Genomic DNA, 22,118 nt, shown 5'->3' on the forward strand with positions numbered 1-22,118 from the left:
AAAATAAAAAATAGTGATATACTCACCTTCCGGCGGCCCCTGGATCCAGCCCATGAGTTAGCGATGCTCTTGACAGGTCCGTTCCTAGTGATGCTTTGCGGCATTAACCCGTGATGACGTAGCGGTCTCACGTGATCCTACGTTATCTGGGGTAATGCCGAGAGCATCGCGAGGATGGGGAAGGCTTCGGGGGCAGCCGGAAGGTGAGAATAGCATGATTTTTTTTTTTTTATTATTATTTTTAACATCATATCTTTTTACGATTGATGCTGCATAGGCAGCATCAATAGCAAAGCCTGTCGCTGACTGGTCGCGGCCGGCCAGGCGCGACCAATCAGCGACGCGGGACTTCCGTTACAGACACACCGACAAAGACACGGAAATGGACCTTAGACACATATATATAGAGATGTGTCTCACTGACTATATATATATATATATATATATATATATATATATATATATATATATATATATATATATATATACACTGAATATATGTTTTCACGAATATTTGAGCCCATGGATCCATTATATGTCCATTTTGCAAGGTTGCGAGTAAAAAATGCAGTACAGATGCCATACGGATTACATATGGAGGGTGACATGCGTAAAATACGCAGCCACACTCTGCCAAAGGATGACATACGGATCACTGTTTTGGGATCATTTCTGCCTATTATGCCTGTAAAAAACGGACCGTATTTCCCTACGCTAAGTGTGACCCCGGCCTTAGAGCCACCATCTAGCTGCAGCGATGTTTAGCTGCCTTTAATTTAAAAACCTGATGGAGAGGACACTTACTTTACTAAGGAAGCTTTACGACAAAGTTTATCTGCTCCACGATAGTAATTTACCAGCTGCACAATGCCAGGCTCATGTCCTATAGAACAAACAAAAATACATCAGATAAGACCGGTTGCAATGTCAGCAGCCCTAGTAATTGTATTCATCACTTGCTGACTGGCATTTTATGCACTTATGCAAAATTGTAAATGTACAGTTACTGCAAGAAAACACAATAAAAGAGACAGTAAATAAATCCATTCACACAAGTTTGTGTGCTGCTGCTCATTTCCACGTCAGGAAGTGATCTGTGCTGGCACTGCTGCGCATACATCTGCTGCACAATTGCCAAGTATTGCGCACCTTGCATTGCCAATGCTTCTATTCACTGCACAGCGCCCATTGACATCTATGTAGCCAGCAAAAGAGAAGAAAAAAAAAGCAGTAACAAACTTCTGATTGGGGATGAGCAAACATGAATCGTCAAATTTAGGGTTCGCACCGGATGGTATTGGGCCACAAACTTTTTACTGTATGTCCAGTTTCCCGTTTGGGCTCGCCGGTCTAGTAAAGCTATGTGAAAACCAGCAAACTTTTACACTGTGGGCACTTCTGGAGCCATCACAGCCATGCCTCTCTGACCTTTCCCGGTGCCTGCACACTGCAGTACTTTGCTCTGCCCTCAACAGGGCAGACAAAGTATGCCTGCGCCGGGGCCGCAGCGTGAAGGCAAGAAGAGGACGTCATCATAAGAAGATAGGAAGATAGGAGGCCCCGGACCAGACCGCGACGCCCATCGGACCAGAACGCAGCGGGACTGCCCTGGGTGAGTATAATCTAACCTCTTTTTCTTATCTTTCAGGATACATCAGGGGGCTTATCTACAACATTACAGAATGCTGTAGATAAGCCCCTGATGCCGATGGGCTTAGGTCATCTTCGATTTTGGGGGTGACAGGTTCACTTTAATGGTGTCATTCCAAAGCAAAACTCGTCCTGCAAAAAACAAGCCTTCAAATGGCCATATTGATGGAATAATAAAAAAGTTAAGGCTTTTGGAGGAAGGGGAGGAAAAAAAATGAAAACTAGCCATGGCGTGAAGGGGTTAAGTAGTGTTGCTTGTGCGGAGCACTTTCTATGGAGCAGAGGATGGTAGAAGTCGCAGGCTGAGCTGCAGCACCAACTACGTTCCCCTTGTTTGGTGCAGGAGGAAACACCCCGAATGCAGTTCCCTGCACTAATACCCATGATGTAAAGGGGCCATTGCAAATCACCAAAACGTTATATTGTACAGACATCCCATTAATCAGTATTATCGGAGTTGGCCATTGATGAAGATTGGGCTGGGATGGAAACAATTTGACATTTTTTTTTGTTTCCGACGCTCCTTGTTATGATTGCTACAAGAATAAAAACATTGAGACAATGAGATCGGATGTCCTGATGTTCAGACCATGATTCTAGTTACAGATTTGGCATTTTTTGGCTGGAATACAGTTATAACTGCAACAATTAAAGCCAGCCGGGCTGAATCTGATGCTAAAGGGGAATTATTTGGGTGATGTCACAATGATCTCCTGGGACTTACCCAACCTCCCAAATGGCAGCCTGTTCCTCTCCCCCAGCATGAGATTAAACCTGGGATTGTCTTTCTTTAGTCGCTTCCATTGTCCTGTGGCCAGGAGGATCTTGGCCACCTCTGCAAACACAGTGCTGTTCTCATCCCTCACCACGAAGGCATACATCATCCCACAGGGTGGAGAACAGAGTGCGGGCTCCTGTCTGCAGCCGGCCAGTCCCTGTGTGCTATTGTGCAGCCCGCGCCATGCTACAGGACAGGAAGCAGCCCCATGTAAGGTCCTCCGGGAGGAGATCGCAGGGATGTGCTCCGATCCTGCACTTATCAGGCTCCTAGATAGGAGGAAGGAAGCAGCTGCTGCACCACAGCTTCTCTATCCAGCAGACTCCTCCCAGGCACTGGAGGCTGGGCTCTGGGGTCAGTAGGAGGGGCTGCAGGCAGCATGGCAGCAGCTGCCTGTCACTGATCGTGCAGGGGGGCTGCTGCCATCGGTCACTCAGTGATCAGGGGGCAGACACCTTCCTACACTGAAGGACTGTATTATTCCTGGTCAGATCCGCGGAATCCTGGCTGATGACTCGGACAACCGTGCTGAAGTTGGTTCACAATCACCAAAATGTACATTGGTTATTAGAAGTCTATTAATGGGCAAAACTTACCCTACTAATAAGGGTGAAAACACTGGGCATCAAAATAGGTACCCTAAGGGGTTAGTTATAGGGTCACTGATTTGAATAATTTACTGCTGTTTAATTAATAAATGCCTTTGGCTGCACAGAGGGGTCACGACTCCGCTGTACCCCAGCTCAGACCATGTTGGTGGAGCTGGGAAAAACTGGAGTAAAAACTCCAAAAGTGGCTACATTTTGCAGAAATTCCAAGTTGTGCCCAAATTTTGCAACCTTTCGAAGGTTTTACACCACGTTTGGTAAAAGCTTTGATGAATTGGGGCCATGGTCTTTTTTAAAGTGGATTCCGCATAGAACATGCCTGAAAAAGCACTAAATCCTAAAAATAATGAACATATGCACAGAAATGTCAAAACAACTTGCTGTTCACATGTTTCATCTTTTGTCACTTCTTTTAATCACATAAGGCTTTAAAGTCACCGGTCCATCATTCTGGCGACTACCGCTTGGAGGTTACATATATACCATAGTTACATAGCTTGAAAAAAGACCTAGGTCCATCAGGTGCAGCCTTCCTCCACCAATTGTACATTTCATCACTAATTTAACTATAACCCGCCCTGTTATGTGTATCAAGAAAATCGTCCAGCCCTTTTTTAACCCTTAACCCCCAATAATGGTTTGCACGTTAACGACCGGGCCAATTTTTACAATTCTGTCCACTGTCCTTTTATGAGGTTATAACTCTGAAACGCTTCAACTGATCCTGGTGATTCTGACACTGTTTTCTCGAGACATATTGTACTTTATGATAGTGGTAACATTTCTTTGATATTACTTGTGTTTATTTGTGAAAAAAACGGAAATTTGATGAAGATTTTGAAAATTTCGCAATTTTTCAACTTTGAATTTATATGCCCTTAAATCACAGAGATATGTCACACAAAATACTTAATAAGTAACATTTTCCACATGTCTACTTTACATCAGCACAATTTTGGAACCAAAATTTTTTTTTTGTTATGGAGTTATAAGGGTTAAAAGTTGACCAGCAATTTCTCATTTTTACAACACCATTTTTTTTTAGGGACCACATCTCATTTGAAGTCACTTTGAGGGATCTATATGATAGCAAACAACCAAGTGTGACACCATTCTAAAAACTGCACCTCTCAAGGTGCGCAAAACCACATTCATGAAGTTTATTAACCCTTCAGATGTTTCTCAGGAATTTTTGGAATGTTTAAAAAAAATTGAACATTTAACTTTTTTTCACAAAAAATTTACTTCAGCTCCAATTTGTTTTATTTTACCAAGGGTAACAGGAGAAATTGGACCCCAAAAGTTGTTGTACAATTTGTCCTGAGTATGCCGATACCCCATATGTGGGGATAAACCACTGTTTGGGCGCATGGCAGAACTCGGAAGGAAAGGAGCGCCGTTTGACTTTTCAATACAAAATTGACTGGAATTGAGATAGGACGCCATGTTGCGTTTGGAGAGCCTCTGATGTGCCTAAACATTGAAACCCCCCACAAGTGACACCATTTTGGAAAGTAGACCCCCTAAGGAACTTATCTAGATGTGTTGAGAGCACTTTGACTCACCAAGTGTTTCACTACAGTTTATAACGCAGTGCCGTGAAAATTATTTTTTAGCCCCCAGTTTTGTATTTTCCCAAGGGTAACAGGAGAAATTGGACCCCAAAAGTTGTTTTCCAATTTGTCCTGAGTACGCTGATACCCCATGTGTGGGGGGGAACCACCTTTTTGGCGCATGGCAGAGCTCGGAAGGGAAGGAGCACCGTTTCGAATGCAGACTTTGATGGATTGGTCTGCAGGCGTCATGTTGCATTTACAGAGCCCCTGATGTGCCTAAACAGTAGAAACCCTCCCACAAATGACCCCATATTGGAAACTAGACCCCAAGGAACTTATCTAGATGTGTTGTGAGAACTTTGAACCCCCAAGTGTTTCACTACAGTTTATAACGCAGAGCAGTGAAAATTAAAAAAAATACTTTTTTTTCCCACAAAAATTATTTTTTAGCCCCCGGTTTTGTATTTTCCCAAAGGTAACAGGAGAAATTGGACCCCAAAAGTTGTTGTCCAATTTGTCCTGAGTGCGTTGATACCCCATATGTTGGGGTAAATCCCTGTTTGGGCACAAGGGAGAGCTCAGAAGGGAAGGAGCACTGTTTTACTTTTTCAACGCAGATTTGGCTGGCATTGAGATCGGACGCCATGTCGCGTTTGGAGAGCCCCTGATGTGTCTAGACAGTGGAAACCCCCCAATTCTAACTGAAACCCTAACCCAAGCACACCCCTAACCCTAATCTCAACCCTAACCATAACCCTAACCACACCCCTAACCATAACCCTAACCCTAATCCCAACCACACCCCTAACCCCAACACACCCCTAACCCTAATCCCAACCCTAACCACACCCCTAACTCCAACACACCCCTAACCCTAATCCCAAACATAACCCTAACCACACCCCTAACCCTAATCCCAACCGTAAATGTAATTCAAACCTTAACTTTCGCCCCAACCCTAACCCTAACGGGAAAATGGAAATAAATACTTTTTTTTATTTTATTATTTTTCCCTAACTAAGGGGGTGATGAAGGGGGGTTTGATTTACTTTTATAGTGTTTTTTTTTAGCAGATTTGTATGATTGTTAGCTATCACACACTAAAAGACGCTTTTTATTGCGAAAAATAGTTTTTGCGCCTCCACATTTTGAGAGCTATAATTTTTCCATGTTTTGAACCACAGAGTCATGTGAGGTCTTGTTTTTTGTGGGACGGGTTGACGTTTTATTGGTACCATTTTCGGGCACGTGACATTTTTTATCACTTTTTATTCCGATTTTTGTGAGGCAGAATGAGAAAAAAAACCAGCTACTCGTGAATTTCTTTTGGGGGGTGTTTATACCGTTCCACATTTGGTAAAATTGATAAAGCAGTTTTATTCTTTGGGTCAGTACGATAACAGCAATACCTCATTTATATTTATGTTTTGGCGCTTTTATACGATAAAAACTATTTTATATAAAAAATAATTATTTTTGCATCGCTTTATTCTGAGGACTATAACTTTTTTATTTTTTCGCTGATGATGCTGTATGGTAGCTCATTTTTTGCGGGACAAGATGACGTTTTCAGCGGTACCATGGGTATTTATATCTGTCTTTTTGATCGCGTGTTATTCCACTTTTTGTTTGGCGGTATGATAATAAAGCGTTGGTTTTTGCCTCGTTTTTTTTTTTTTACAGTGTTCACTGAAGAGGTTAAAGGGAACCTGTCACCCTGTTTTTTCAGTAGGAGATAAAAATACCGTTAAATAGGGCCTGAGCTGTGCTTTACAATAGGGTATTTTTTGTCCCCAGATTCCCTACCTATGCTGCCGAAATACCTTACAAAAGTGTCCTTTTTTGCCTGTCAATCAGGCCGGTCAGGTCAGATGGGCGTGGTCACAGCGCTGTTTCTCCCCCACATCTTGCTTAAGTTCCCGTTGGTGGCGTAGTGCTTCTCGCATGTACAAGTGCCGAATGCACTGCGCAGCTGTAGAAAAAGAGCGCGCTCGCCGCTATTCAGCGGTTTCTCGGTGGGCGCGGCCATCTTCCTGAGGCCGCGCGTGCGCAGATGGAGTCTCCTGCTTCCCGGGGCTTCAGGAAAATGGCCGCGGGATGCCGCGCGTGCGCAGATGGACATCGCGGCGGCCATTTTCTTGAAGCCGAGTTCGAGTCCCCTCCCTGCGCGATGCTTTCCTATGCTGCCTGAACGGTGTGATCATGTTTGATCGCAGTGTTCCGGGGGTTAATGTGCCAGGAGCGGTCCGTGCCGGATGTCAGCTGTAATAATCGCGGCTGATCGCCTATGACGTACTATCCCGTCCCTGGGAATTAAGTCCCAGGTCACCGCGACGGGATAGCACGTCATATGGGATTAAGGGGTTAAAAGCTGTTATAGTGTCTGCCATTACTACCTCCTGTGGTCGGCATTCCACAGTCTGACTGCTCTAATTGTAAGGAATCCTTTCCTATTTTAGAGAACCCTTTCCTAGGTTGCCATTATGTTATATGTGAAATTAAAAATCAAAATGCCAGTGGCAAATATGCTGCAAAAACGACTAGAAAGACGTCAGAAAAGATACTTCTGGAAAACACCACTGTCATTTGTCTGAAGTATCTTCTGCTTAAAGGGCTTGTCCAGTCAAAATCGATAAGTTTGCAGTCAATCTGTGTGACTGCAGATTTATGAATCCCCCCGAGCACGTACTGTGCGCTGTGAGGATTCGCCAGCTTTCTGAGTGTAGCCTTGCTCTATAGAAGGGTATGGAGAGAGGCCACGTCCACTAGTCAGGCCCTGACTGGGAGAATGTATAACGCATACGTACCTGCCGGTTCTGGCTCAGAAAGGGGCAAATACCATCTTTCCTGGTGGATGATGGTCGATTTAATCAGCCATCATCTACCTTTAACAACTCCAGGTGGAGAGGAGCTCTACCTATGGCTGTTAACCTGTTCAATGCCGCTGCCATTCTCAGAGAATGATAGGGAATTTGACACCCACTGGAAGAAGAGCGCCTCATTCCATGAGCCCATGACATAATTGCAATGCGCCAATGGGTTGCCATGACAGCGGGGGGTCAGCTGAAGACATACGTTCTTGTCATGATGATTATGTGCCAATGGGTTGCCATGACAGCCGGGGGTCAGCTGAAGACATACAATCTTGTCATGATTAGGCCGGTTTCACGCGTCCGTTTCTTTTCCGGTACCGTTAAGAAAACGTTACCGTAGATATCCATCTCAGTGTGTCCGTGTGTGTAATACTTGCGGCACACATGTGGCAACTGTGTGCCGCATCAGTACCACACCGCAGATTAATGATGCTGCGCTCTCAGCAGATTAATCACCAGTGGTTTTCAGCTGGATGGTCGCATCTTGGCACCGTCCAGGTTGAAAGCTATTGAGCCCCAGACATGGATTATGGCGTGGAACAGAACGACGGACAGGTATGGTATACTGTATTGTTGTTGTTTTTTTTTGTTTGTTTTTTTTATTACAGGAGATCGAGGGCTTTGGTGAATTAGGTGAAGTCGTAAGTATGGTTTAATTTAGAATATTAAAGGAGTCTGTGTCATTTTTTTCAAATAAAGGATTTTATTCTGGCTGTGTCTTTAACATATAGCTATAGGATTAGTAATGGATAAGTGTCTTATAAACACCTCTCCATTACTAAGCTGTGGGTGAAATCTCATCTGACAAATTACAAAGGTGACATCAACCCAACAAATATTAACCCCACTTGCCATGGCTACAGGGCAAGTGGGAAGAGTCGGACAAAGCTCCAGAATTGGTGCATCTAATAGATGCACCTTTTCTGGGCAGCTGTGGGCTGCTATTTTTGGGCTGGGGGGGCAATATCTATGGCCCCTTGCAGCCTGAGAATAGCAGCCCCCAGCTGTGAGCATTAGCAAGGCTGGTTGTCAAATATGGGGGGGACCCCAAGCGTTTTTTTTTTTAATTATTTATTTAAATAAAAAAAAAAAAACAGCATGGGGACCCCTCTATTCTTGATAACCAACCTTGCAGAAGCTGACAGCTGAGGGTTGCAGCCCCCAGCTGTGAGTTTTGTCTGGTTGGTTCAAGAAAATAGGGGGGAACCCACGTCGGGTTTTTCATTCATTTTGTTAGATCACAGGCGGCTGCTGAGGGATACCCCTATTATCTGCTCCTACTGTCACTGTTATTACTGCCAGTAGGTGTCGGATAATGGGAGTAAGAGTCCCAAAAGCCCCCACCTGCTGTCATCATTCGGACTTTATTATAACTCTCATCATTCTCCTCTGCTCGCGCTGATCGCAGGCAGAGCCGGGGAGAATGGTGATAGCCGGCTTCAGCACCTGCCGCTAGCGAACAGCGCTTACAATAGTGATTCACACGGAGGACATCAATGTGTATTCTCCGTGTGCACGTGTCTGGGACGTTTTGCCGTCCGTGCGGACAGTAAAAACGGACATGCCAGCATGTTTTGCCCACGGACACACCATCCTTGGAAACACACTGACATGTGCACAGACCCATTCATTTGAATGGGTCTACGTGTGTTCGAGTCTCCGGTACGTGTGAATACTGTCACCACACATACTGGAGACATGGATGTGCGAAAGAGGCCTTATCCTGTGTTTAGCTGGCATTAATAGGAGATCATGATTTTCACTATAAATAGCACTATGTATAGTACAAGTGAATCAATCAGATTATTGCTGGTAAGGAGACTAACAAATACAGTTAAAAGTGAAAAAAATGTTTTTAAAAATATGAGTGTTGAAATCACCTCCTTTTGTATCATTTAAAAATAACACAATTAAAGAAAAAGAAAAATGCATATATTTGGTATTGTTGTGTTTGTAAAACCCCGATCTAACAAAATACAAAGAAAGTAACAGCATTAGTAAACAGCGTAACGAGAAAAAAATCTAAATGCCAAATATTTGGCTGCTGCAACATTGCAATAAAATGCAATAGCAGGCAATCAAAACATCGTATCTACCCCAAAATGGTATCAATAAAATTGTCAGCTCAGGGTAATAAAGAAGCCCCCCCCTAGCCCCAGATGCAGAAAATTTTAAAGATTTGGGGTCCTGTTAAATTGCAAAACAAGCATTTTTTTTTTTTTTTTTTTTACAAATTTCCGATTTTTTTTCACTACTCAAATAAAAAAAAAAAAGCTATATATGCTTGGTGTCTCTGTGTAATCGTACTCATCCGGGGAATCATAAAGTGAACATCATAAAAAAAAAAAAACCAATTGTGGAATTGCACGATTTGTTTGCTATTTCAACTCACTTGGAATTTTTTTCCTGCTTTCCAGCACATCACATGATAAAATGAATAGTGTCATTCAAAAGTACAATTTGTCCCACAAAACAAGCCCTCATGACTATGAGGACGGAAAAAGAAAACAGTTATGGCTTTTGGGAGAAAAAAATGGAAACGAAAAAATGGAAATTGGCAGCGGCATGAAGGGGTTAAAAAACTGCTTGAACATCCAGTTGTGGTTTTTAGAAATTTTTGTTTCTCTTCACCACATTTTTCAGGTCGGATTTCTCATTTATGAAGAGATATTATATTACAGCGTGAGGACGGGATTTTTGTATTCTTAGCTGCCCGCCCCAGAGAGACCCCCAGTAAAGTGGCCAGCGCTGTGTATGTGGCAGTCTCTGTAGATTTCTCCCTTATCTAGGCTGTCGGCCATTTATCTGCAGCTTGTGCATAGTGGAAGCGGATGCGATAATCGCACAATTAAGTGCACAAACTCCTCTGCGTTCTCCGTGTGGAGCTCGCGGGTTTTTTTTTTTTCACAAAAAAACGCCACATCCACAACTCGCTGCAATTTGAAATAAACAGCAGAGAAAAATAGATTAGGAAAAAATGACATTAGGACATAATAGGGGTGACAAGCCCCGTGCCATACTACTACTCCACGCACGCCCATACATTTTAAGGCCATGGTCTCACGTTCAGTATTTGGTCAGTAGTTTACATGTCTTTCCACACCCAAACCAGGCGTGGGGGCCAAATAAAGAAGTGGTTACGTGCTTCTAGTATACTGTTCCCCCGAATGCTCCACTCCTGTTTTTGTCTTGCACATGCTGAGGTAAAACACTGACCAAATACTGAACGTGGCCTAATACAACAACGTACACCCTCATTGCCTGAGACGATCCCTAATGATAGCTTGTAATACACCGTCTCGCTTTAGACCGTACTGGCGCTACGTCATACGACTTGAACACACTGCTATTCATTCACTACCGTACCTAGGCTCACACAGTAACTAACCATACACCTTTGCGCCTGCGCACGTTCGGCACAGTCATGGGAGGGGACTGGGCGTCGTTTATGCACGGCCCGGAACTACATTAACGAGTCAGTGGGTGGAGCTACGGCAAGGACAGACAGAGCCGCTGAAAGACTGCAGTAGCCTGCGCCGTATCTTACAGCAGCAGTCATGCTGTGCAGGCTTAGTGTGTGCGCCAGGTGAGTGTTCCCTCACAGTGAGCTGTGCGCCTGACTGCAGAGGTCGCGCGGGACATGTAGGGCTCTACTCTGCCTGTGGTGTAACAGTGAAGGTGTCCGTGCGCCCCCTAGTGGAGTGCTGAACGCCGCAGAACAGAGGGCAGGTGGGACAGGTGTGCACTGGCGCCATGGAGCGCAATAATGATCCATTGCTGTGGTGGGGTCCGGGGATTACTGACCGGGGGCTCTGGGCCCCCAACCTCCCAATCCCAAACCTGGAAAAGCCACACTCACATATTTACAGACGGGGCAACTATTAACTTGATGAATTCTCAGCCGTGCAGTTATACAAAGTAACCCTGTTCAGTGGGAACACTCTGCATGAGGCTTGTGTGTTTCCTGCACAGAATGCACCGCACTGTGACCTGTCACTAGGACAGGGCAATTAAAGGGATTGTCGCTTTAATAGTGACAGGCTAATACCAGCCGGTTGGGTGTGTGACCGCCACCGATTAACTGTTCCCCGTCCCAGCGGCGGCCGGTTGTGCTCGGTTGCAATTCCAAACAGTAGAGCTGTCAGTGGTGCTGTGGCCACGTACTGTACATCTGTCTGGACTGAAATCAGAAGGGATGAGGACTCTGGTACATAGAGCTGACCGAGCTGTACTGTTCTGCTTCACAAGAGAGCACATCTGGCCCTGGGAACAGCTGATCAGCAGGGTGTCGCACCCCAAATACCTGGTGTCATCCTTACAAAAGAAGCAGATAAACCCTTTACATTATATTGATTTGCCCTTTGAATGCACCATGGTGTCCCAGCCCCAACAGCAGTGTTGTCATTTGTGGGAGCAGATGCTGCAGAAGGGGAGCGAGGAGTTTGGGACCATCTGTAAGGACCAGCCCATACAAGCCGTCCTGGGCGAGCTGCTATTTCCCTGCGGAGTCTCACGTCAGCGCATGGGGTTAGGATTCAGAAGCAAATTGGGCTACTTTCACACTAGCGTCGGCCTGTCGCAGTGCGTCGGGCCGACATACCGACGCATCCTGTGACAAAGCAGCACAACGGGGGCAGCGGATGCAGTTTTACAACGCATCCACTGCCCCATTGTGAGTTGCGGGGAGGAGGGGGCGGAGTTCCGGCTGCGCATGTGCGGTCGGAAATGGCGGGCACGACGCACAAAAAAACGTTGCAAGCAACGTTTTTTTTTTGTTCCGACGGTCCGCCACAACACGACGCAACCGTCGCCAGTTAGTCTATGGGGAAAAAAACGCATCCTGCAGACAACTTTGCAGGATGCTTTTTTTTTTTTTTTTCTCCGAAACGACGCTTTGCGACGTGCGTCGTACGACGCTAGTGTGAAAGTAGCCTTAGGTAACATTGGAGTGCCCCCTTCCTCACTGATGTGTGCTCCCTGCTTTCTTTCTGTCTCTTATCCAATTTTGAAGTGTAGCAAGCCCCCACCCGCTCTCCTCCTTTGTTATAGCATTGAATAATAAAATCTCTGTCCAGTCCTCACCTGTAAACTAACTCACCCTTGTAGCTGCTTTTTCTGTATCAAGTCCTGATTGAAAGTGGTGTAACTGGAAGCTGTCGCCCGACCCACAAGCAGCATGAATCAGCCAGATTGCAAGCAGGTTGAACTGACCGGTGACCATGCACTAATCCGCCACCACACCTGGCCGGCCCCTGCAGCAGTCCAGCTGATTGACGGGATCTTCCCGATGCACTTACCTAAGAGACCTGTCAATCAACTGGGTCAGTGTGGGGTGAAGTTGGCCCAACTGTTTACTCTGAAACCTTTCAGAAAAATATATATCCGTCTGCAATCACGCAGTCAGGCTCTGATTTATGCTTCCTGTAATTTGCTCAGCATGAATCAAATGATTGGTTACTTTTTAACAGTTAAATTAAGTATTTCGATTAAGAAAATAAAGGAATTTGCTGTACACAATGGTTAGTACTTGTTTTAAAGGGGTTGTCTGATCTAAAGCTACAAGTCTGCAGTCTCTGACTGCAGACTTGTGAATTCTCATGTCACACACACTGTGAGGATTCTTCGTTGCCTGGAGCTGCAGGTGTGATTTTGGACCATGCATTCAGCGAGGCCGTGCCCGTCTGGTTGGGGTGTAACCACAAGTATACTGAGTGAGGCCAGACACCTATAGTCGGCATGTGGTCAAGAGTTATGCAAATCACATACTTGCAGTCAGGTGATCGCCCCCTTCCAAGCACCAGCCCCAGAGAATCCTCGTAGTGTTATCTATGTGAGCAGACCCGCCATCAGGGCATTACTACCCTTACTGGAGTAAGGGGCCCGATAAGCAGAGGAGGGTCCCAAACAGTCTCGCTGGCAGTGTCTGGGCCATCCTTTTGCTTCTCCTCACCAGGCCCCAGGGACAGCAGCAGTCAGAGAGGGGGTGATGATGGGAGACGCTACGGAGGGGAGGTTGATACAGTCCTGAGTAGAGTAGAGTAATAGTTCTGAGTAGAGGGGAGAAAACTGACAGCACTTTCCCCTGTATTAAGTCTTGTTTGCCAGAGGGATCAAATGCTTATTCTCACTACAAAATGCAAATAAATATATATAATTTATACAATGTGACTTTCTGGATTTTATTTTTGATATTCTATCTCTCAATGTTAAAATTAACCTACCCTTATAATTATAGACTGTTCATGTCTTTGTCCGTGGGCAGGAACAACACCGTATGCACTACCTGAAGAGGTGCCCAAGTAGGGTCCAACACAGAGGCGTAGCTAGAGCTTTTGCCGCCCGGGGCTGTTCCCGAGTTTGGCGCCCCCCCCCCCCCCCCCGGCTCAATACACACAAAGGTTACCAAAAACGGTTTTCCTGTTTTGTAGAACTTAAACTGGGCCTAATGGTGTCACCCCCACATGCCACACCTGTGACTTAATACCACCACACCATGACCAGGCCACATACTGACCGAATAATACTACATACAAGGGACAAATACCACAACACCATTTCCAGACCACATATTACCACCACATAGTGACTGAATACTACAATACTGATCAGTAATAAAAAAAAAAAAAAAAAAAAAACCCACAATACTATCACCATAAGTGCCAGTATTCACAGGAGATCTGTACTTAGTATGCAGTGTCTGTGTAGAGGTAATACAGAGATCACTGGTGACATTATACACAGGACCTCTATATAGTATACAGTGTATAGTGTCAGTGTATAGGTAACACTGACTCACCAGTGACGTCTCTAGGTGAAGTCCTTCATCTTTCATCCAGCACAGACCGCCATCATTCCTTCCAGCCAGGACTCGTTTCTGCAGGAAATAACACACTTATCTCGAGCTCCGCTTGCAGAACACATTACTTAATTTTTCACAACTTCTACATTACATCACATGAAGAAAAAAAGGTGATATAGTGTCACTCTGCACAGTAACAGGACCGCCCCCCCATTTAAAACAGTATACTCAAAAAATAAAATAAATACATCACTGCAGTAATAATATCCCTTAATTATCCCCTATGGTAACACTATTCCCCACCCTGGCCCTGTTTATCTCATTCCTGGCTCCAGCCATATGTTCTCTCATCCTGCCCTCATGAGTATCCATTCTACCCCATATGATCTCCCCATCCTGCCCCACCAGCCTCCATCGTATCCGTCCTGCCCCATGATCCAATCATGCCCCGTGTCTCCAATCATGCCCCCAGTGTGTCCAGCATATTACCCCCAGTGTGTCCAGCAATCTGCCCCAGTGTCCAGCATTGCCCAGTGTGTCCAGAAGTCTGCCCCAGGGTCTCCAGCATTGCCTCAATGTGTCCAGAAGTCTGCCCCAGGGTGTCCAGTATTGCCCCAGTGTGTCCAGCAATCTGCCCCATGGTCTCCTGTATCGCCCCAGTGTGTCCAGCATTCTGCCCCATGGTCTCCAGTATTGCCCCGGTGTGTCCAGCAATCTGCCCCATGGTCTCCTGTATTGCCCCAGTGTGTCCAGCATTCTGCCCCATGGTCTCTAGTATTGCCCCGGTGTGTCCAGCAATCTGCCCCATGGTCTCCAGTATTGCCCCGGTGTGTCCAGCAATCTGCCCCATGGTCTCCAGTATTGCCCCGGTGTGTCCAGCAATCTGCCCCATGGTCTCCAGTATTGCCCTGGTGTGTCCAGCAATCTGCCCCATGGTCTCCAGTATTGCCCCAGTATGTCCAGAAGTCTGCCCCAGGGTCTCCAGCATTGCCTCAATGTGTCCTGAAATCTGCTCCATGTTCTCCAGTATTCAGTGTGTCCAGCAATCTGCCCCATAGTCTCCTGTATTGCCCCAGTGTGTCCAGCAATCTGCCCCATGGTCTCCAGTATTGCCCCGGTGTGTCCAGCAATCTGCCCCATGGTCTCCAGTATTGCCCCGGTGTGTCCAGCAATCTGCCCCATGGTCTCCAGTATTGCCCCAGTATGTCCAGAAGTCTGCCCCAGGGTCTCCAGCATTGCCTCAATGTGTCCTGAAATCTGCCCCATGGTCTCCAGTATTCAGTGTGTCCAGCAATCTGCCCCATAGTCTCCTGTATTGCCCCAGTGTGTCCAGCAATCTGCCCCATGGTCTCCTGTATTGCCCCAGTGTGTCCAGCATTCTGCCCCATGGTCTCCTGTATTGCCCCAGTGTGTCCAGCATTCTGCACCCATGGTCTCCAGTATTGCCCCAGTGTGTCCAGCAATCTGCCCCATTGTCTCCAGTATTGCCCCAGTGTGTCCAGCATTGCCCCCAGACAGTCAGACATAAAGAAAAAAAAAAAGTAAAATCCTCACCTCTCCCGTTCCTAGCGCAGGTCCGGTGCAGCCAGTCAGCGTCTCTCCGGCTCTGCGACGCTCAGGACAGAGAGGCAGAGCGGCGCGCACAGTAGTGACGTCATCGCGCCCTCTGCTCTGAGACGTCGCAGAGTCAGAGGACGCTGAAGCCGCAGGAACCAGGAGAGGTGAGTATTAGAGCGGGGGGCGGGGTCCGGGGGTGGGGGGAGCTGGCCCTGGTCGTGGCGGCGGACGGCGCCGCCCGTAGATTTAAAGGGGCGTCTTTTTTTTTTTTCTTCTCCTGCAGCGCCGGTTGCCCCCCGCATTGTGCCGCCCGGGGCGGACCGCCCCCCCGCACCCCCCTTCCTACGCCACTGGTCCAACACCATATATCAAGAGAAAATAAATTTAGGCACTCAACTTTGCGGGATTTTATGATTTAATGTAGTCATCAAATTATACGTTTCGGCCACAATAGATGGCCTTCTTCAGTAACAATGTGCAGGGTTAGAGATATGCGTGAATGACCGCATGTAAAAGTGTCCCACATCAGCACTGTAGCAGAGTGAATCTGCAGGGAAGCGAAATGTCCAAAGACCGGGTAACCGGTAATGCATGGGAGCCCAGGTGGGCGGCTAAGCAGTAATATACAGCCACATATGGGGTTTTTCTACATTCACCAAAAATTGTGGGACCAATTTGGATGCCATTTTATCTTGTGTGAAAATTTAAAATCTGGAGCTAAAACAAAATTTGGGTGATAAAAAAAACAAAAAAACACATTTTTAATTTTGTCGCCCTTCATTGCTCAATGGTATACAACTCGGTGACCCCCAAGTACGGTTAATGTGACCACTGCACCCCTAGATGAATTAATTGAGGTGTAGTTTCTAAAATGGAGTCATATAGAAATTTTACTATATAATTAAGTACAATATGTCACGAAAAAAGTCTCCGAATCAGTGGGATCCATTTTAAGTGTTCCAGAGTTATTGCCTCATAAAGTGGTCAGAATTGTAAAATTTGACCTGGTCATAAAGGTGCAAACAGCCTTGAGGGAGTAAACTGATTAAAGGGAATCTGTCACCTGATTTTGGCCCTATAAACTGCGGCCCCCGATGTAACCTGAAAGATAAGAAAAACAAGTTAGATTATACTCACCCGGGGGCAGTCCCGCTGCTGTCTGGTCTGATGGGCGTTGCGGTCCGGATCCAGTGCCTCCTATCTTCATATGATGTCGTCCTCTTCCTTGCTTCTGTTGCGGCTCCTGCGCAGGTGTACTGATTTGCCCTGTTGATGGCAGCGTAAAGTACTGCAGTGCGCAGGTGATGGGCCTCTCGGACCTCAACACGGCAGATAATGTACGTCTGCGCAGGAGCCACGACAGGAAGCAAGGAAGAGGACGTCATCGCATGAAGATGGGAGGCGCTGGACCCGGACCCGATCGCATCAGGACCGCCCCTGGGTGAATATAATCTAACTTGTTTTTCTTATCTTTCAGGTTACATTGGCTTATCTACAGCATTATAGAATGCTGTAGATAAGCCCCTGATGGCGGTGGCCGCAGTTTATAGGGCCAAAATGAGGTGACAGATTACCTTTAAAGTATACAGACGTTGTCTTTATGATACTAAAATCTACGTAGAAGGGAGAAAATAAATATATTTTTATTTTATTTAGGACAAGCCTTAGACTTGCACCTTCTTTAGCCTCACGACAGAAGCATACGTTGCCAGACTTGCCTTATGATTATGGTGCACTGCAGCCCCATATCAGTGCGGAGATCATGCAGCTCCACTACACCAAACATCATGCCACTTATGTGAACAACCTAAACATTGCGGAGGAGCAATATGCTGAAGCCCTAGCGAAAGGTGAGCAACCTAAAACTCTAGTCACAAATCATCAGACAGAAGAAAAATCATGTTCAATCTGCATATTGGATCAGAATTCACACTTCTTGGAAACCTAGACCAATACCAATCTCAACCATCGGGCCTCCTGCCCTGAGCTATGCCTATCAGGCAGTTGGGTCTCATCAGGAAACCTGCCAGCCAGTGAGGCCAGGTGATGCTATCTGTGCACAGCACATGTTTCATGGTTGTGTGAATTCTGCATGGTGATCGCTACTGTGTTTTTACAGTTTATGAGCAATATAGCTCTTGGGGTTTTTTTTTTTTTTGTTTTTTTTTCCCTCCCTAAAATCCAAGTGATTTGCTTCCATCCAGGACAGATTAAAAAAAATAAGCGTCAGCAAACTGGCCATATTGTATGATTTGCTCTCTAAGTGAACATTTACAGTTATGGTGCAGATGTTGCATCCAGTTTGTGATTGGAAAAAAATCACAGCATATTACAGAGGCCGCAAAGTGGATTTGCTGCAGAAAAAATCCATGTGACAATTGGTGCAATTTTTCAGTTTCTCATTTTATGCTTGGGACTGCATGGCATGTTTTGGTAGCCCCAGTAACACAGCTGAAAATCGCTTTGTCGCTGCTACCAGGACTGTGGAGTTGGTAAGCCAAACCTCCAACTTCTCAATTTCCATGACACCGACTCTGACTCCACCAAAATGGGCTCAGACTCCGACTCCACAGCCCAGGCTGCTACAGCACAACGTAAAGCAGATGTTGTCACATTGGAACCCCTAGGGTAACCGAGCATTGAAAAGGCCATAAACTCAAATCGTTCCAACTCTTCTGATTTGATAGTCACTGTCTGTACCCTGGGGGTCACAACATGTTCCCATTCACTTGCCTCACACAGCAGTCATTGTCCATGTGACTTATGTAGCCCCAGCCTAAGGGTACACTTACCCTGGTGTATGTTCTCTCATGCGACATAATCGGGCAGATTATGCTAATGGCATGCGGCTCAAACTGTGAGATTTTGAGCTGAGTGATCCAATCTTCTCGCATGAAATGGTCGCTGCACTGGTGCGGAGTAGATGGAGAATGTAACTTCTCCTTTGTATGTGTACGTACATCGGAGTGCAGTCCAATGTTTCACACGCACCCATTGACTTGTATGGGTATGCGTGATCTGAATATCGTAGGCACTCGCATCATACTTCAATTGTCTTCTCATGCTGATTTTGGCATGAGAAAATCATCACAGATCTGCCCTTCCCCATAATATGATATTGGCCTGAGTGCTATCCACTAAAAAGCTGTAATGCATTTGGCCTTTTTATATACCAGTGTCAAATCTTCATCACCAATTATTCCATTGTCATATCCTTGATCAAGCCACATGTATAGGGTCTCAGCGTGCACAAACTTGAAAAGTATAACCTGCCTTTCTAATTTGTAGGGGACGTGACTTCTCAGGTAGCTCTTCAGCCAGCTCTTAAATTTAATGGTGGTGGACATATAAATCACACGATTTTCTGGACAAATCTTTCTCCCAGTGGTGGTGGAGAGCCTCACGGTCAGTATTATGTGTGCTCCATCTTATAAATATTGCTGCTTCTTAAAGCTTGTGACTTTCCACTAATCATAAATCCTATTCATGTCAGGTGACCTGTTAGAAGCAATCAAACGTGACTTTGGCTCATTTGAGAAGTTCAAGGAGAAGCTGTCCACTGCATCAGTAGCGGTCCAGGGATCTGGATGGGGCTGGCTAGGTTACAACAAGGAATCAAGGCGACTGCAAGTTGCTACTTGTGCCAATCAGGACCCTCTACAAGGAACAACAGGTGAGACCTTGCCTAGCTTTCTCCTCTTCAGGCTGGGGTACACTGCTTCATTAGCATTTGTAGCATGACTTTTATAATATGGTTTCCGAAATGACGTTACTTGAGGCTGAATTATGCTCTTCTGGCACTTGGAGGCTCTGTATATGGAGTCTGCAAACTATTCTACAATAATTTGTTCTCCAGAAGTCAAATGGCGCTCGTTCCTTCTTGACTGTGTGGATAAGCAGTACTGTACAGCCACAAATGGAATATTGCTGCATTCAGCAGAAATTGTGGGACAAATGGCACCAAAAGTTGTCACACATTGCCCCATGTCAAAATGTAAAATATGGGGATTATTTTTTTTTCACTGCAGTGATCTAAAATTCTGTGACACACTCGTGTCAATATGATCACTGCAGCCTTACATGAATTGAGAGGTTTAGTTTGTAAAATGGAATCACTTGCAGAGGGTTCAGCTGTTTTGTCATGTCAGGGGCACTGGCAGTGTGACATGGCACCCTCAAATCATTCCGGCAACATCTGAACTCCAATATGGTGCTTCTTCACTTTTGAGCTTTCCACGGTTTCCCTCAAAAGTAGTTTGCGACCACATATGGATTATTGGCGTACTCAGGAGAAATTGGACAGCACAATTTCTCCCTTTTTATTCCTTTTGAAAATTAAAAACTTGGTGCCAAAGCAACATTTTGGTCCAAAAAATTTTAGTTTAGTAATTAACAAACGTGCTTGGATGCTATCCGAGTGTCTTCTGTGTGCTCGAATAACATGTTCAATTCCCCACAGCTGCATGTTTCACGGCTGTTAGACTGCAGCAACATGCAGGGATTGTTTGTTAAAAAATTATGCTGATGTGAAGTAGACATGTGGTAAATGTTTTATTTTGAATTGTATTGGTTTAAGCGCATAAACAAAGTCTGAAAATTACAAAATTTTTAACTACCGTAATTGCAATCTTCAATTTCTTTTCATCAACGCAAATTATATCAGCCTGAATTCACCATTTTTAATATGAAGTACAACTTGTCATGAAGAAAACAATCTCAGAATCACTGATAACTTGAAGTGTTGCAGAGTTATTACCTCATAAAATGACACTGGTTAGAATTGTAAAATTTGGCCTAGTTAGGAAAATGAAAACAGGCTGGGGCTGAAGGTGTTAAGGGTATGTGCATTCTTAACCCCTTTACCCCCAAGGGTGGTTTGCACGTTAATGACCGGGCCAATTTTTACAATTCTGACCACTGTCCCTTTATGAGGTTATAACTCTGGAACGCTTCAATGGATCCTGGTGATTCTGACATTGTTTTCTCGTGACATATTGTACTTCATGACAATGGTAAAAATTCTTTGATAGTACCTGCGTTTATTTGTGAAAAAAATGGAAATTTGGCGAAAAATATGAAAATTTCGCAATTTTCCAACTTTGAATTTTTATGCAATTAAATCACAGAGATATGTCACACAAAATACTTAATAAGTAACATTTCCCACATGTCTACTTTACATCAGCACAATTTTGGAACCAAAATTTTTTTTTTTGTTAGGGAGTTATAAGGGTTAAAAGTTGACCAGCAATTTCTCATTTCTACAACACCATTTTATTTTAGGGACCACATCTCATTTGAAGTCATTTTGAGGGGTCTATCTGATAGAAAATACCCAAGTGTGACACCATTCTAAAAACTACACCCCTCAAGGTGCTCAAAACCATATTCAAGAAGTTTATTAACCCTTCTGGTGCTTCACAGGAATTTTTTTAATGTTTAAATAAAAATGAACATTTAACTTTTTTTCACAAAAAATTTACGGTAATTCAGCTCCAATTTGTTTTATTTTACCAAGGGTAACAGGAGAAAATGGACCCCAAACATTGTTGTACAATTTGTCCTGAGTATACCAATACCCCACATGTGGGGGTAAACCACTGTTTGGGCGCATGGCAGAGCTCAGAAGCGAAGGAGCGCCATTTGACTTTTCAATGCAAAATTGACTGGAATTGAGATGGGACGCCATGTTTCGTTTGGAGAGCCCCTGATGTGGCTAAACATTGAAACCCCCCACAAGTGACACCATTTTGGAAAGTAGACCCCCTAAGGAACTTATCTAGAGGTGTGGTGAGCACTTTGACCCACCAAGTGCTTCACAGAAGTTTATAATGCAGAACTGTAAAAATAAAAAATCATATTTTTTCACAAAAATTATCTTTTCGCCCCCAATTTTTTATTTTCCCAAGGGTAAGAGAAGAAATTGGACCCCAAAAGTTGTTGTACAATTTGTCCTGAGTACGCTGATACCCCATATGTGGGGGTAAACCACTGTTTGGGCGGATGGGAGAGCTCGGAAGGGAAGGAGCGCCGTTTGACTTTCAAAGCAAAATTGACAGGAATTGAGATGGGACGCCATGTTGCGTTTGAAGAGCCACTGATGTGCCTAAACATTGAAACCCCCCACAAGTGACACCACTTTGGAAAGTAGACCCCCTAAGGAACTTATCTAGAGGTGTGCTGAGCGCTTTGACCCACGAAGGGCTTCACAGAAGTTTATAATGGAGAGCCGTAAAAATAAAACAAAAATTTTTTCCCACAAAAATTATTTTTTAGCCCCCAGTTTTGGATTTTCCT

At 45.0% G+C, this 22,118-nt stretch overlaps 2 protein-coding genes across 3 annotated transcripts in view; one reads left to right on the forward strand and one right to left on the reverse strand.

Annotated features, from left to right (window-relative positions):
• TTL (tubulin tyrosine ligase) overlaps window positions 1–2,765 on the reverse strand; it is a 70,532-nt gene extending 67,767 nt beyond the window's left edge. Inside the window, exons 1-2 of the mRNA XM_069769217.1 lie at window positions 2,375–2,765; window positions 805–883 (exon numbers count right to left, since the gene is read on the reverse strand). Coding sequence (XP_069625318.1) covers window positions 805–883; window positions 2,375–2,534 — 239 coding nt within the window. The 5' untranslated portion in view covers window positions 2,535–2,765. The remainder of the gene's footprint in view (window positions 1–804; window positions 884–2,374) is intronic.
• Window positions 2,766–10,923: 8,158 nt separating this feature from the next.
• The window catches only part of SOD2 (superoxide dismutase 2), a 38,180-nt gene continuing 26,985 nt past the window's right edge, over window positions 10,924–22,118 (forward strand). For both annotated transcript variants that reach the window (XM_069769219.1, XM_069769218.1), the window contains exons 1-4: window positions 10,924–11,051; window positions 17,478–17,671; window positions 19,110–19,226; window positions 19,315–19,494. In XM_069769219.1, the coding sequence (XP_069625320.1) occupies window positions 11,023–11,051; window positions 17,478–17,671; window positions 19,110–19,226; window positions 19,315–19,494 (520 nt within the window). In that variant the 5' untranslated portion in view covers window positions 10,924–11,022. The remainder of the gene's footprint in view (window positions 11,052–17,477; window positions 17,672–19,109; window positions 19,227–19,314; window positions 19,495–22,118) is intronic.

Source organism: Ranitomeya imitator, chromosome 5 (genome assembly GCF_032444005.1).
Source record: "Ranitomeya imitator isolate aRanImi1 chromosome 5, aRanImi1.pri, whole genome shotgun sequence".
Lineage (NCBI taxonomy): Eukaryota > Metazoa > Chordata > Amphibia > Anura > Dendrobatidae > Ranitomeya > Ranitomeya imitator.